Source organism: Sapajus apella, unplaced genomic scaffold (genome assembly GCF_009761245.1).
Source record: "Sapajus apella isolate SASKATOON/1434 unplaced genomic scaffold, GSC_monkey_1.0 scaffold17, whole genome shotgun sequence".
In the NCBI taxonomy this organism is placed as follows: Eukaryota; Metazoa; Chordata; class Mammalia; order Primates; family Cebidae; genus Sapajus; species Sapajus apella.
The window spans coordinates 17,610,165-17,627,709 of NW_022436957.1; the positions used below are offsets into that span (position 1 = coordinate 17,610,165).

The 17,545-nt window shown below is 39.9% G+C and overlaps 1 protein-coding gene across 3 annotated transcripts in view; it reads left to right on the top strand.

The window, feature by feature from the left end:
• The window catches only part of MBTPS2 (membrane bound transcription factor peptidase, site 2), a 111,061-nt gene that overhangs the window by 58,097 nt on the left and 35,419 nt on the right, over positions 1-17,545 (top strand). For 2 of the 3 annotated variants that reach the window (XM_032286114.1, XM_032286116.1), the window contains one exon: positions 5,283-5,652. In XM_032286114.1, coding sequence (XP_032142005.1) covers positions 5,283-5,304 — 22 coding nt within the window. In that variant the 3' untranslated portion in view covers positions 5,305-5,652. Of the gene's footprint in view, positions 1-5,282; positions 5,653-17,545 lie in introns of those variants that run through there. The other variant, XR_004271147.1, reaches the window with a different exon arrangement.

The window sequence follows — 17,545 nt, forward strand, 5'->3', positions numbered from 1 at the left end:
TTTGGGATGGTTCAAGTGCATTACATTTATTGTGCACTTTATTTATATCATTATGACATTGTAATATATAATGAAATAATTATACAACTCACCATAATGTAGAATCAGTGGGAGTCCTAAGCTTGTTTTCCTGCAACTAGCCAGTCCCCTAGCTAGGGGGTGATGGGAGACAATGACAGGTTATCAGGCATTAGATGCTCATAGGAGCATGCAACCTAGGTCCCTTGCGTGCACAGTTCACAATAGTGTTCACACTCCTATGACAATCTAATGCTGCCGCTGACTTGATAGGGGGCAGAGCTCAGATGGTAATGCAAGAAGTGAGGAGCAGCTGTAAACACAGATGAAGCTTCTCTGGCTCACCCGCTGCTCACGTCCTACTGTGCAGCCCTGTTCCTAACAGGCCATGGACCTGTACCAGTCTGTGGCCTGGAGGTTGGGGATCTCTGTAGTAGAAGAGTTCATAGATGATCTTGAGAGAGCAGCTCTAGTGTGGCAGGAGAAGTTGAGCCAGGTTGGATTGGATGGTGGAGTGGGTGGGGTGTGTGCAGGTAGAGACTGCAAATACAGAAAATGCCATCAAGAATTTCAATTTGGAAGGGGAGGAGAGAAAAACTGGGACCTAGTGAAGGATGTAGGAGAAAGTTATCATTATTTCAGCAATAGGAGAGTCATGTGCATATTTGGTACTAATGGAAAGGACTCAAGATAAAATAATTGAGGGAGCAGATGGGAGCCAGGGCACAAGAGCCTTCAATAAGAGGGGTGCCCTTTCTAAAAGGGGGGGAAATTGATGCAAGCATAGTTTTCTGTGGTTTTGATGGAGAACCTCATGTGGCTCTCCATCAAACATCACTTGAGTAGTAAGTGTCTAGAACACTATTTTGCACCTTAGAAATATTTGAGTAGACACTTAAATCTTTGCTGAGTAAGACAGAGTCCTCTCATAGTTGCAAGAAGCTTAGCCAACCTCATTTCTAGATTAAAACTGCCAGCAAAGAGGTACTTGAGGAACAGGCACAGGGTGCTCAGCTCTGGGCTAATAGCATTGAACTTCCTGATTTTGAGAATGTTCTGTGTTTAAGTTATCAGGCAACACAGGCTGAAGAACAGGAGTTGAACAGATTTAGAATGAGTCATTGTGTTGTTAAAAATTATTTTGGGCTGAAGGAGAAATAAGATTTGGGTGGGGACACAGCTAAACCATGTCATATACCATCTTAATTGGGGATGATTTTTTTTTTTTTTGAGACAGAGTCTCGCTCTATTGCCCAGGCTGGAGTGCAATGACATGATCTTGGCTCATTGTGACCTTGCACCCAGGAGGGTGCAAGTGATTCTCCTGCCTCACCCTCCTGAATAGCTAGAATTACAGGCATGCACCATCATGCCCAGTTAATTTCTGTATTTTTAGTAGAGCTGGGGTTTCACCATGTTGGTCAGGCTGCTCTCAAACTCCTGGCCTCATGTAATCCACCCGCCTTGGTCTCCCAAAATTCTGGGATTGCAGGCGTGAGCCACCATGCCCAGCCAAGTTCCTGAAACCTCTTATCTGTCTAAAAGTAGAATCTACAAAAAAAAACAAAAAAACTCAATCACCCTAAACCCCTCCCTGAGAGCCACTTAGATGGAGATGAGAAGTTGGCGCCACACCCAAACAGACATTGTCACAAACTCGTATCTCCCATCTATTCTCCTAAGGATTCATTTATCTTTAAAAAGAAAAAATCATTTTTTTCTGTAAGTGCCCTTCCCCAAAACCCTTCTAAGAAGTTATTTGTTCTCTCAGAAGTGCCCTCTGAACCTCCCCATCCCCAATTAAGGTGGTATGCAGTTTGGTTTAGCTGTGTCCCCATGCAAATCTCATCTTGACTTGTAGCTCCCATAATTCCCATGTGTCATGGGAGGGACCCAGTGGGAGGTAACTGGATCATGGCAGCAGGTCTTTCTCATGCTGTTCTCATGATAGTGAATAAGTCTCACGAGATCTGATGGTTTTATAAAGGGGACTTCCCCTGCACATGGTCTCTTGCCTGCCACCATGTAAAATGTGCCTTTGCTCTTCCTTTGCATTCTGCCATGATTGTGAGGCCATCCCCAGCCATGTGGAACCGTGAGTCCATTAAACCTCTTTCCTCTATAAATTACCCAATCTCAAGTATGTCTTTATTAGCAGCATGAGAATGGGCTAATATAGTATATAAGCCCCAAATTCTAACCACCTCCTTGAGTCACATTTCCTTGTGAATTTCCATGCCTACCAACATAATCAAATGTTGCTTTTTCTTGTGAATCTGTCTTTTATCAGTTTAATTTGCAGGGCTCCAAGGAAATAACCAAAGAGGGTAGAGGAACAGTTTGTCCTCTCTGACAGACTAAAAGGGCATGATGTTTGAAGCTTACTTCCAGATGGTTCTGAGAGAATGAGATAATAGAGCAAATGTGGCAAAACATTAACGTTGTTGAACCTGGGTGAAGGATTTGAGGGAGTTCTTTGTACTCTTCTTGAAACTTTTTTTGAGATTATTTCCAAATAAAATTATCTTTAAAAAAGAACAAGCTTCTGCATTTATTCATCATCTCTGCCTTTTTATTTTTTTATTCTATTTCCACTTTTAACACTTTTTTTATTTCACAACTTCCTATGAGTGGAAAGGATGAAGAATTTGAAAGACTGAGCTACCTTTTGGGTTTGTGCAAAATCTCTGTGTCTTAATTTGTATCTCTGTAAAATCAGGATAATATCTTCAAACATTTGCTACATGAACTGAGATGGGGAGACAGTAGACCCTCAATAAATAATATTCCCTATCCTTCTAAGACCAGTTCAAGTCCTGTTTCCCTTATGAAGTTTTGCCTCATCATTCCCATGATAACTTATTTTATCTCATACCATACATTTAGCTAAATGATTTTCTGATACATTACCTCATTGAATTATCCCAATAACCTTAAAAGTTAGGGTATCATTTTCTCTATGTCACAGGTGAGGACACTTAATGAAATTAAAAGATTTGGCTAAAATCACACAGTCAGTCAACAGGAATAACATAATGAAAACTCAGGTTCTTTAGCCCTGAGTTGTATTCTTTATGTTACACTGCAATTTGATATTTGCCCTTCTCAAGTGTTTTAAGTGTGGCAAAAATATACATAACATAAAATTTACTATCTGAACAATTTTAAAATGCACCATTTAGTGGTATTAAGTGCATTCACGTTGTTATGCAACCATTCCCACTATTCATCACTAGAACTTTTTCATTTTGAAAAACTGAAATTCTGTATCTTTTCAACACTAACTCCCTGCTCCTCCCTTTCTCCTAGGCCCTGACAACCACCATTCTACTTTCTGTCTGTATGAATTTGACTGCTGTAGATACTTCATATAAGTGGAATCAGGATAGGCGTGGTGGCTCACACTAATCCCAGCACTTTGGGAGTCCAAGGAAGGTGGATTGCTTGAGCCCAGGAGTTTGAGACCAGGCTGAGCAACAGAGTGAAACCTGTTGTCTATAAAAAAATCAAAAAAATTAGCTGGGAGTGGTGGTGCACACCTGTAGTCCCAGCTGCTTGGGAGGCTAAGTCAGGAGCATCATTTGAGCCCAGGAGGTTGAGACTGCGGTGAGCTGTGATGGTACTGCACTCCAGTCTGAGTGACAGAGCAAGATCCTGCCTCAAAATAGAATAAAATAGGCTGGATGCAGTGTCTCACGCCTGTAATCCCAGCACTTTGGGAGGCTGAGACAAGTGGATCACCTGAGACCAGCCTGGCCAACATGGTGAAACCCCATCTCTATTACGAATACAAAAAAAAAAAAAAAAATTAGCTGGGTGTGGTGGCGGGAGCCTGTAGTCCCAGCTACTCAGGAGGATGAGGCAGGAGAATCACTTGAAACCGGGAGGTGGAGGTTGCAGTGAGCCGAGATCAGGCCACTGCACGCCAGCCTAGGCAACAAGAGCAAAACTCTGTCTCAAAAAAAAAAAAAAAAGTAAAAATTTAGAACTAAAAAATAATTCTAAGAAACAAGAATCACAGTATTTGTCCTTTTGTGATTGGCTTATTTCACTTAGTATAATGTCCTCAAGGTTCATTTATGTTGTAGCATGTGTCTTAAGTTTTATAAACACTTGTGTTCATGGCACTTATGTACAACCTAATGTGTCCTTATTTCCTTTCCTGGTTTATAAACTTCTTGGGGGCTGAAATCCCATGCTTTCTCTTGGTATTGCCACCCTCATAGTACTTCGTTCTTAACAGTGCCCAATAAGATCTCTTGAATGGATGGATACAGTCCACTCTAAAGTAGAAAATGATCCCCCTCCTATACTTGTATACTCCAGTTTCATCCCTGCTCTCAGCTATTGGAGACAAGGAACTGGACAAGCATAATTGTTCTCTCTACTACTGAAAAGGGGGCCAGGCCAGGTGCAGTGGCTCACGCCTGTAATCCTAGCACTGGCCATGGCTGGTGGATTGTCTGAGCTCAGGACTTCGAGACCAGCCTGGGCAACATGGTGAAACCCCATCTCTACTAGAATACAAAAAATTAGCCGGGCATGGTGGCGTGCGCCTGTAATCCCAGCAACTTGGGAGGCTGAGACAGGAGAATCTCTCGAACCTGGGAGGTGGAGGTTGCAGTGAGCCGAGATTGTGCCATTACACTCCAGCCTGGGCGACAGAGCGAAACTCCATCTCAAAAAAAAAGAGAAACGGGAGACAGACAAATTAATAAGATTCCCCAGGTTGGAATTATGGCAGGCAGGTGAATTTTGGTCAAGTAGAATTAGTCCCCTGCCCAGGGTAAAAACATATATGCAGTATTCTTCAAAGAGGGGAAAAAAATCTCATCTTTTAGTCGTATGAAACGAGAGAGTTTGGTCGTGGCTTTTTTTTTTCCTCTTCTGAGAAAAAGAAAAGAGATCTGTCAAGACTAAACTTTTCAGGAGATCAATCATTAACCCTTGGTGTCATCCGAGTGCACTGGAAATGCATTCGCCTTGTCTTGCGGTTTGATTGTTGTGTAATCCCTGTAAACATTGAAGGATAAAAAGAGGAGAAATGGAACAAGAAATATGTGGGATCCAGGTTTTAGCTGTGCTGCCCACTGTAGACTTTCAGATGTGAAGCTTTCGGGTCCCTTCTCCCTAGCATGCCGGTGCCTCCACCTCTATGAAGCAGCAGAGCTTCAAGGGCAAATCTGGCCTCAGAGGCCAGAGGGGAATATGGTCTTGTCAGGGGCCACCCAGGAAACTCAAAGGCCTGCATCTCTGTATTGCAGGAGTTGCTGCTGGACCACATGACACCAGTCCCATTCTTGAAGCAGAACGTTCAAGGAGTGTGTACAAAATGCAGAAACCACCCATATCCAGGAAAAATGGCTATGCTTCAACCAGCCTAAGTCTACTGCAAGCAAGGGCACCCATAAGAAATGCACCTTGAGGGATTCAACCTAACTGTGAGTAAACACGTCTTGCACATTTTGGAGAGTAGTGGTATGAAACAGATTCCAAATAAAATAACTAGAGGCAGGCTGGGTACAGTGGTTCATGCCTGTAATCCCAGCTTTTACGGAGGCAGAGGCAGGAGGATAATTTGAGCCCGGGAGTTTAAGACCTGCCTAAGCAATGTGACAAGACCCCATTCTCTACCAAAAAAAAAAAAAAAAAAAAAAAAAACCAAAAAAAAAAACAAGAAATAACTGGAGGCAGCCTGGAAAGAAAAGTTGTTTAACATACTAAATTATTTCCCATTAACACATAAACACCATGAGCACATCTTTTTAAATGTGCAAAGTCTGTAGCGATAAGACTACACACAGGATCTCAAAGGATCTGCCTTACTAAGGGGGAAATCAAGTTGGCTTTTATCCTAGTAACTTACTTATCACCCCAACATACTGACAGTTGTTTTATATAGGATGTAACATTTCCCATACTTGATTGTGTTTCTTAAGTTTCATTTTTAATTTTCAAATCAAAACAGGAAATATAGGTTGGGCACAGTGGCCCACACTCAGCTATAATTCCAGCACTTTTGGAGGATAGCTTGAGGCCAAGAGTTCAAGACCAGCCTGGGCAACATAGCAAGACTCTGCCTCTACAAAAAAAATTTATTTTTAAATTAGCCAAGCATAGTGGCATGCATTTGTAGTCCCAGCTACTCAGGAAGCTGAGGCAGGAAGATTGCCTGAGCCCTGGAGTTCAATACTGCAGTGAGCTGTGATCACACCAATATACTCCAGCGTGAGTGAGAGAGGAGGACCCAGTCTCAAAAACCTGTCTCAAAAAACCAAGCAACAATAAAAACCCAGAAAATATAGAGAAGAGGTAGCTATTTAGAATGCTTGTTTATAACATTACTATTTTTAGACTAAGGAACATTCTCCAAAAGTATGATTTTGCACACACTTTTGATTGCCTACCCAAAAGGATTTCTCTCTTTCCCTTCTGGCAGGGCCTGCTTCCCATGAGAGGGGCTAAAAATGCCAGACACTCTCTTTCAGCCTCTTTGGCAGGTAGGGGTGGCCACGTGACCCATCTGGTCAAATTAACCTTTCAGCCACACTCTTCCAAAAGGCTTTTAGAAAGATTTTTTCATGGTAATGAAAGCAAGAGATAGTCAAGAAGAGCTTTTTTACCCCACCTCTTCCTTCCTGCCATTTCATAGGCATTTTATTTCATGGGAGCTGTGGAAGCTATATTGCAGCCATTAGGCAGTAGACAAAGTGAACGTGCTGAAGATGGCAACATACAGGGATGGAAAGAAACTGGATCACTGATGACACTGTTTAGCTTGGGACCATCACCTTCTGTTTTAGTCAGGGTTCTCCAGAGGGAGAGAACTAATAGAATTTATATATATATATAGATAGATAGATAGATAGATATATGGAAGTTTATTAAGTATTAGGATCTATTAGGATATAGATACATAAAGGGAAGTTTATTAAGTATTAACTCACACAATCAAGAGGTCCCACAATAGGTGATATGGAAGCTTAGGAGCAAGGAGAGCCAGTCAGAGTCCCAAAACTGAAGAACCTGGAGACTGTTGTTTGAGGGCAGGAAGCATCCAGCACGAGAGAAAGATGTAGGCGAGAGGCTAGACCAGTTCTGCCTGCTTTATATTCTAGCCACGCTGGCAACTGATTAGTTGGTGCCCACGCAGACTAAGGGTGGGTCCGCCTTTCTTAGTCCACTGATTCAAATGTTAAACTCCTTTGGCAACACGATCCCAGACACATTCAAGACCAATACTTTGCATCCTTCAATCCAATCAGGTTGCCACTCATTAACCATCATACCTTCTAAACATCTTATTAGATAAAATGATACAACTTTTTGTTGGATATGCCCCTTTTTTTTTGAAACAGGGTCTCACTCTGTTGCCCAGGCTAGAGTGCAATGGCGTGATCACAGCTCACAGCAGCCTCAAATTCCTTGGATCAAACTGATCCTCCCATGTCAGCCTCCTGAATAGCTGGGACCACAGGCACGTGCCACCATGCCTAGCTAATTTTTAATTTTTTTATAGAGACAAGGTCTTGCTATTTTGCCCAGGCTGGTCTTGATCTCCTGGGCTCAAGTGATCCTCCTGCTTCAGCCTCCCAAACACCTGCGATTATAGGCGTGAGCTGTTGTGCCTGGCCAGATATACCACTTGTAGTTGGATATTGTTATTCACAGCTGAAAGCACCTTAACATATTCAATGTGATTTTAAATACAGTCCAGGAGGAACCTATTTTACACAAAATATTAACTAACTTTCTCTAAGATATTGGAAGGGCGTGTTCCTAAGCATAAGCATATAAGAAAATCTTTGTAACAATGACATAAAGGGAGTTTGCCAGTTTAAACACCCACAGGTTCTCCTGGCAAATGTCAGGTATCACAGGGTCGGAAAGATTAGTTCATAATGTACTAGGAAAAACATCCTGCAATATATATGAAAATATACATTGTAAAAAATCTTTTTAGCTAAATGTATTGGCACAAATATTAGAATACAATCTAGAAACAATTATTTTAAATTTTAAGAGTAAAGACAAGACTGCCGATCTTTATTAGTCAACATTTTTCTTAACGGTTTCAGTTCAAATGTGTCCTTTATTCTGATTGTGATGGGACTTTTAGTTTGTCCTATTTGAAATGCCATGTAAATTTTCCAGATTGAAAGTAGAATTCACAGAGTAGTTTTGAAATTGTTTCTGTGATGCCTTAGAAAACCTAGACATCTGACTTTATATTTTACTTGTAAATGGAAAAAGCCACTTGCTGATAAAATTTTGTTATTCATAGGTAATTGCATGAGTGAATTCATTTTTCTACTTGCTATTTTTCTAGAAAACTATCTTCATTAAAATTTTAGATTACTGTAATTTATATGGAGCCCACACATTCGATTTACAGATTTGGAATACTTATCAATTGATGTCCATTTTATTTTTCCTTTTAGTTGCTGAGATATCCATTTTTCTCAAAATGTATCAGGTCAAGCTAAAAAATGAAGTGAAATTAATATGAAAATATCTGTTAAAGGACATCAGTGTCCAAGCTCACCATCTTTTCTATCTGTCATTCATCTGAACATAGCCAGGGCTTATACAATAGAATTAAATATACCATCCCATGGGACACCTGGCAGTGTCTGGAGACATTTTTGGTTGTCACAACATGGGGGCAGGGTGCAACTGGCATCCTTGGTAGAGGTCAGGGATGCTGCTACATATCCTACAGTGCACAGGGCAACCCCCACAGCAAAGAATGCTCTAGCCCAAAGTGTCAGTAATGCCGGGGTTAAGAAACCCTATTCTACACCAAGCACCTTGATGTCTTAAATACAACACAAACTGGTTCTCTGTTTGTTAGAATTCCTACAGAGGAAAGAATAGATTACTGTCATTTTACAGTCATCTCAACAATTGAAGTCAGGGGAAGCCTTGGTTCTTAAAAACCACAAAACATTTGTTTGAAGTCTAGCTTATAGGTATCGTTTGTTTTGTATGAGGAATTCCTTCTTTCGATGTTATATTTTCTTTCACACAAAGATAGGACTTACATGACCCTTCCTTTCTGCTGCTCCTTTTCTTAAAAAAATTGTTTTATGGCTGGACGCTGTGGCTCATGCCTATAATCCTAGCACTTTGGGAGGCCGAGGCAGATGGATCATCTGAGATCAGGAGTTCAAGACCAGCCTGGCCACCATGGTGAAACCCCGTCTCTACTAAAAACACAAAAATTAGCTGGGCAATGGCAGGCACCTGTTGTCCTAGCTACTGGGGAGGCTAAGGCAAGAGAATCACTTGAACCTGGAAGGCAGAGGTTGCAGTGAGCCGAGATCGCACCATTGCACTCCAACCTGTGCAACAAGAGTTCAAACACATTACCCTTCCTAATATTTTAAATGCCTTTTCTATCTTTGAAAAGCTGACCTGGAACACAGAGAAGGGAATTTTTTTCCTTTTAAAGATCCCTATGAAAGATTGCTCTGGAATCCATCAGAATGTTCTAAGATCTAGCCTCTAATTTGTCATGATAAGACATGACACATTACAATGTAGAATGATATAACTAGTTTGGAAAGCAGTTTATCAACACTCATCAACCTCAAAAACTTCATGCCCAATGCCTGTAGTCCCAACTACTTAGAAGCCTGAGGCAGGAGGATCTCTGGAGCCCAGGAGGTTGAGGCTGCAGTGAGCCGTGATTGTGCCACTGCACTCCAGCCTGGGTGACAGAGCAAGATCTCATCTCTTTAAAAAAATTTTTTTAAAGTCCATGCCTTTTGAGGCAGGAATTCTTTTTCTGGAAATTTATTCTAAAGTTCTAAAGTAATAATCCTAAATATATACTAGGCTTTCTACAAAGAGATGTGTGATTTACCACAGTGAATAACTATAAACTACCTAACTGTTCAACAACCAAAATAGTTGAATGGATAGATTAAATTCACTGACTTAACTCAGCTTTATGTCTACATAAGCATAGTAAAAATTATTTTTATAGAACACATGTGATAACATGGGGAAATATTTTCATTAAAAAACAAAACAATATGAAAACATACTCACTACATGATTATAATAGCATAAGAAATCAAGCAAAAATCCTATAAATTGATATAATCAAACCTCTTTACCCAGAAATTCCACTTCTAAGATCCCGAATCCTAGGCTCAAGCAATCCTCCTGTCTCAGCCTCCCAAGTAGCTGGGATCACTGGAAGGTGCCACCACGCCTGGCTAATTTTTTGTATTTTTAATAGAAATGAGGTCTCTGTATGTTGCCCAGGCTGGTCTTGAGCTCCTGTGTTCAAGTGATACCTCTGTCTTGAATTCCTGAGTAGCTGGGACCATAGGCACATGCCACCATGCCCAGCTAATTTTTTTAAAATTTTAGATAATGGGGGTGGGGAGTCTCCCTATGTTACCCAGGTTGGTCTTGAACTCCTGAGCTCAAGTGATCTCCTGCCTCTGTCTTTCAAAGTTCTGGGATTACGGGTGTGAGCCACCACACCCAGCCTGTTACAGGGAAATTAAACACCATGCAAAAAAGTAGAAACAACTTAAATTTTTTTAGTAAAAATGTGGAAAGAACTCAAATATCCAACAACTCAAATAATAAGGGATTCGTAAAAATCAATTATGATACAACAATACAGTGGAAATTTGAGCAGCCAATAAAATGATGTTAAAACACGTTTATTAACAAGACAACATGTTCATAATATATTAAGTGAAAATTCAAGTTTAAAAGGGTAGACACATTAAAAATCCCTTAAAAGAATAGGAAGAGGTAAGAATGTGTATGTTAATATATAAATAGAAGTCCAAAAGAATATTTTCTGCAAAAGTAGTTGGTTGTCCTTGAGTGGTAGAATTATAAGGAGATTTCTTTTTCATTTTGCTTGTATGTATTTTTTGATATTTCTATAGTAAGCATGAACTATCTACATAAAAAAAGAAATACATCAAATGTTAGCAATGCCTACAGAATAGAACTGTGGCTCTTTTCTTATTGCATTTTGTTTCCTGTATTTTCCTAATGGTCTTTACTTATTTCACTTGAGAAGAGGTGAACCATTAGAAGAAAGAATGTCCTCTTAAGGAGAAATATCTTGGGTCAGTTACTTTCCTTCTTTGAAATACCTATCTCAGATGGGATAGAGTAGGTTATGTTGTTGTAACAAACAACCCGAAACAGCAAAGGTGTATTTCCCACTCATGCTACATGTCCATCACGGGTCGTCTGGCAGCTCTGCCCACCATAGTGACTCAGAACCTTAGTCTGTGGATCAGCTACCATGTCAAACTGTACCAGTTGCCACACTAGAGGGAAAAGGAGGTCTGGAAAGTCACATATCAGCAACAAGTTGCCCCAGCCTCAAAGTTACTCTTCTTATCCAATGGCCACAATTAGACACATGGCCCTATCCAATTCATAGGAGGCCAGGACATGGGTAGAACAGGTTGTTATGTTTGGTGAATAGCACCTAATTAACCAGCTCAGAACATTGTAAGCAAATATTGAAAGAACTGTAAGGAGACATCAACAAATTTATAATCACAGTGGTCATATTCCTGGCACCTGCTACTTTAGTCTGTGGCCAACTTTATCTTGTTAGATGCAAACATTGTAGAAAGCACACCACTGTGTCAGCTAGAGACCAGATACCGCAAGCAAAACAGGACACGCTTTTTGTGAAATTGAAAACTAACAATGCATTTGTTGATTGTGTATGGCAAAAAGAGGATAAAAGAGCATGTAATACATACCTAGGTGACAATGTTTCACATTTGCTTGGGATATGCTCAGCTGGGCAAAGAAAATTGTAACTTTCATCACTTCTTGGCCTTTTGGCTAAGATCAAGTGAAAATTGTAGCTTTCTTCTTTCTCTCTGACTGCTCTGATTTGCCTTAGGAGCCTCCACCCTCTAGTTAGAAGTAGGGAGGGGAAACAAGGTTGAATTCAATTTATTACCTCAATTCAATCCCTAACTTAAAATGTCTTTGTAGGTAAATAGTCTCTACTTGGGTGACTCAGTTAAGTGCTCAACCAGTAAGAGTTACACCCCTTCCTCTGCTCCTCTCTAATATGGCATCAGGTGTGTGAGAGAAGGGGTCTATCTTTCAAGACCTCTTACTGGCAAAGGGCAGATGTTAATCCTTCCAAAGAAAAGCAAGATCCAGACCTCCCCATTTACAGTACTCTGCCTTCTCAGCAACCTAGCTAACATACTTCCTGTTCTAGGACTTCAACCTAGCAGAAGGCCATCAGAACAATTGTGTCTTGTGACCTGCCTCCCAGACTGGGAAGTGGGAAGGGGTTAGGGAGGGGGGAGTATTTTTCTCTCTGCATTTCACAGCCTGACCAGGCCTCCCTTCTATCCTGCACACAGGCCTGTGTATTGAAAAGGAAGCTTTGTTATTTAGAAATCCCTTTCTCCAAAAAGCCTGGGTTTTATTTATATTGTTTTACTCAAAAGAGGTCAAGAAAATCAGCTTTGAAATTCAAAGCTGATGAATAGACTCTCTCTAGACAACACCTGTTCGTTTTTTCTTTCCTGGGACAATAACCTTGATGACTCTATCAAAAGGCTAGCAGGAAATGGGATTTAAAGGGGAAAATCAAAATACATGGGTTTAATTATTATAAAAGGTGTTCCTCAGAGGTGAGAACTAAACTAATGAAGTATCTAGTTTCTTGGGTGTTTTGTAAGATTTATCTCTTTTCTTAACAAAGTAAAATTTTCAAAAATAGAACCCTAATGAAAATAAAAAAGGAACACCTCACTGGTTTTATGCATTAATGAGGGAACCAGCAGGATGGTAAATCTGGTACAAAGGAGAATTCAAAAGACATGTTTAAAAAGAAAAAGCATACCCAAATAAACTTGCTAAGTTAGAGGCAAAACAGGGCAATAAAACCATAACCTTTGAGGTCATCCCTTCCTACTGCAAAGAAATCATTTGCATCTCTACTGGACAAAAACCTCCAAGTTAACGTGCCTGGGCTTTAATCAACCAACAGTGCATTCTCTTAGAGAACTGAATAATCCTTGGGTGGGCCCTTTAAATGGAGGCCTTTTGATAAAGCTTCAGTCTGGAAATTGAAAGGACAAGCAGTCATTCTGTCACCTTGTTTCCAAGTGTTAGGTGATTTTTCTTAACATACTCAAACATTGCATATATCCCACCCACCTTAATACACACAAAACTGATCTGCTGAGAGCTGATGGAAGGAAGAGCTATGAATGGATTAAAGAGCCTATAGGAATAAAAGATGGGAATTTAAAGCAAGCACAGGTTTCTGCTTCAGAGACACGAGTGAATGGGTACCTTTAAAAGCCTAAATATGTGATTTTGTTCTAAACCTACATATTTTAAAGATGTTTAAATTACACTTTCCTTTTAAAATTACCTTTTCCTTTTCAAAAATCTAGACAGACTTAACTAGGCCCGAATGATTCCATTACCAAAGCAGATTAATCTGGTTAAATGAAACCATAAGAGCATGTGATAATTATTTTTCAGTCCTCGCAGGTTACATAGGTTACCAAAGCCCATTAATATGTGCTAGCCTATTAAGTTACTGAAATGGCAAATATTATTGCATCGATAAGGCATATCCAGTCCAGTTTAGATGTAAAGTATTCTCCAACTGATAGTAGTTTCCAAAACAAATCTATTTTTAAAAATCTCATAACAGCTCATTTGTAATACAGCTCACTGCTCAGATGGTTTCTGAAAAGTATCTTCTTAGAGAGAAATCAAAACATCTCATGTATTCCATAAATATACACACCTATTATATATGCATAAAAATTAAAATTTTTAATTTAAAAATTTATAAAAACAAAACAGACAGAAAAGAAAACAAATATTATGATAGGACAAAGCCTACTCTGAATAGCAGCTTCCCCATGGAATTTTGTTTTCTGAGTAGAGAGCAAGATCATCTGATTAAAAGGCTCAAATTCTCTGAAACTTTCTGTTGACGGCTATGATGTGTAACATGAGCACATTTCCATATTAAGGTTATTCAGCTGTGGAAAACACCAGAACCCACAAAAAGGTTTTCCTTTAAAAGTTGAATAAAATCTAAAACACTGCACGTTGGTGCAGAAATGAGAAATCTAAGTTGTTGTTCGCTGACTGCTTGGCTGTGTTTTTTTTACTGCAAGAAAGCAGACACACATTTGAGAAAGCATTGTAACTCAAAAGCATGACCACAGCTAAGAAATTTAAGTAACCATGTCATAGAAACACAGGAACATAGATTCTGTTGGCTAATCCAAATAGATAATTAATCATGTTCCTGACAGTGTGGAATGCAGATTTGTATGCTGTTCACAGAAACTTTGGCAGGCAGGCTGAGAGCTTTCTGGAATATTGGAATCTGGAGTGCCTTGAGGAGCTGTTAAGTCATTCATTCTGAGATCTACAGATTTCTTGGATCAGTAACATTTAAAAATAATGTTGAAGACCAACATGGTATTAACGACTTCTTATTTTGGCAAATAATAATGTTGTAAAAATTACTATTTATAATTGCCATTATTTCATAAAAGATATGGTTTCACATACTGTATTTTATTAGGCTAGTTCATAATTGGATTCGCTGCTGGATTTGGAGTCAAGATACCTTTAAGGCACTTAACTTCTCTCTCAAACCTTTCATTAGTGACTAAAAGGCACATTGAAGTACCTGCCATGTCGGGTCAAAATGAATGTTACTTCTGAGACAGATGAATGTTACAGGACTAGACTTTGGCTCTAGATAGGAGCTTGGTTCTTGAGAGTTCTTCTGTGGGATCATCTTATCTTAAGGAGGATTTTTTTCAAATGGTGGGTAGATAGGAGATTTAAACATTGACCGAATCCCAACTGTGGCATGTTGGCTTTCTTCTGCCCTCCCTCCCAGCTTTCTTCTGCCCTCACTGACCTGTAAATAAGAATTAAATCAAGCAATACTCCCCAAATGCCTATTACTAAGAGTGCAGGGTTAAGCTTTGGGGCAAAATTTCTGAAACTTAAGTCTTTGTAAGAATAGTCTGAGAACCTATCAAAAGGCAGATTCCTGGGTCTTAGTGCCATAGGTTCTGAATGAAGTCTGAGATGGCAACCCTGGAATCTCAATTTTTAACAAGCATAACATGATTTTGGTGGAAATGCTTAATGGGCCCCATCTTTAGAAACATAGCCTAGAAGCTATAAAAAAATAACACTTCCAATTTCTGTAATGACATACTAGGTCATTCAGACCAACTTTCCTGCTGAATATAATATATTAAACATCTTAAAAGCATCAAAAAGTTAACAGAATAGTGATAAATTACTGGCATGTGATTTGGAAAAGAATGGAAATCTGGCCGGTCACAGTGGCTCATGCGTGTAATCCCAGCACTTTGAGAGGCCGAGGTGGGCAAATCACCTGAGGTCGGGAGTTTGAGACCAGCCTGGCCAACATGGCGAAACCCCATCTCTACTAAAATCACAACATTCAGCTGGGCATGGTGGCGCGTGCCTATAATCCCAACTGCTCGGAAGACTGAGGCAGGAGAATCTCTTAAACCCAAGAGGCAGAGGCTGCAGTGAGCTGAGATCATGCCATTGCACTCCGGCCTGGGCAATAAGAGTGAAACTCCATCTCAAAAAAAAAAAAAAAAAAAAAAAAAAAAATTGGAAATCCACAGAAGTGAACCTGACATCCTGAACCATTTTGCCTTCTGATTACTAGCATATTCTGAAGAGATAACTGAGAGGGTGAGCTGTCTTTTTAGCAAGCTCATGGGAATAGGGAGGCAAAAGTCAGAGAACAGGACCTGCCAAGGGTGGACACATGGTAAACCAGTCCTCATCCCATACACATACACACACATTTTAGGAGGAAGGGTGAACTGGAAGTGGCTTACTCAGAGAATCTCACATCTTGAACCTGGACTAGGGTGATCCTGGAAAAAGTTGATGTGATCTCTAGAGATCACATCAACCTGGGCATCAAATTATTTTGACAAGTAATTTTTCATATGTATTGCCCAGCACACAATCGAAGATAACCAAGCCTAATTGGGACAGAAAACCTTGAGCAAGAACCATTAGGAAAAATGAACAACAAAATGGATTTAGAATGACTCCAGATACTGAGTAAATCTAAATGTGTATTAACTATGAGAAACAATTAGTATAGCCCCCTGTGAGAATAGCTAGCTAGCTAGACAGACAGACAGACAGATAATTTATTTTAGATCATGACAATCATAGTATAAAGGCTTGAGAGGAAAATCAATGGAGATAAATGTTCTAAATTCCTCACATTATCCAAAAGGAGAGGAAAGGTATCAATTAAAGTTAGATATTTGGGTAGGTGTGGTGACTCATGCCTATAATCCCAGCACTTTGGGAGGCTGAGGCAGGAGAATTGCTTAAGCTCAGGAGTTTGAGACGAGCCTAGGCAACATAGTGGGACTCTGTCTCTACCTGGGCATGGTGGTGCACACCTGTAGTCCCAGCTACTCAGGAGGCTGAGGCAGAAGGATTGCTTGACTCCAGGAGGTCGAGGTTGCAGTAAGCTATGATTGTACCACTGTACTTCAGCCTGGATGACAGCAAAAGACCTTGTCTCAAAAAAATGAGATATTTAGTCCAGGCATGGTGGCTCACACCTGTAATCCCAGCACTTTGGGAGGTTGAGGTGGGCGTCAGGAGTTAGAGACCAGCCTGACCAACATGGCCAAACACCATCTCTACTAAAAGTACAAAACTAAGCTGAGATCACACCACTGTACTCCAGCCTGGGGAACAAGAGCGAAACTCCATCTCAAAAAAAAAAAAAAAAAAAAAAAAAGAGAGATATTTATAAGTGAAGCATACATGCTGTAATTCTAGGGTAACCACCAAAAGAATAAGAGTACATAATATATAAACTGAAAGAAATTTTTAAAAATTGAATGTAAAAGTCATCAGTTTAAAAGAGAATGAGGACAGAAAGAAAAAGAAACACAAAATAGACAAGAAAAGAAAAGAAAACGTAGATAATAAGATTTTAACAAAAATATATCCCAACTACATTGAATGTAAATGGACTACATTTTCCAGTGAGAAAACAAAGATTATAAAATGGAAAATAAACCAGCAGTACTACTATGTGTTGCAAGGAGACACATTTAAAACATAAAAATAAAGGTAGAAAGTAAATAAATGACAATAATTTACTCCACAATTAGTAGCTAAAAGAAAGCTGATATAGCTATATTAATATCACACAAAATAGACTTCAAGCAAAAAGCATTATTAGAAAATAAAGCGGCCGGGCGCGGTGGCTCAAGCCTGTAATCCCAGCACTTTGGGAGGCCGAGGCGGGTGGATCACGAGGTCAAGAGATCGAGACCATCCTGGTCAACATGGTGAAACCCCGTCTCTACTAAAAGAAAAATACAAAAAATTAGCTGGGCATGGTGGTGCGTGCCTGTAATCCCAGCTACTCAGGAGGCTGAGGCAGGAGAATTGCCTGAACCCGGGAGACGGAGGTTGCAGTGAGCCG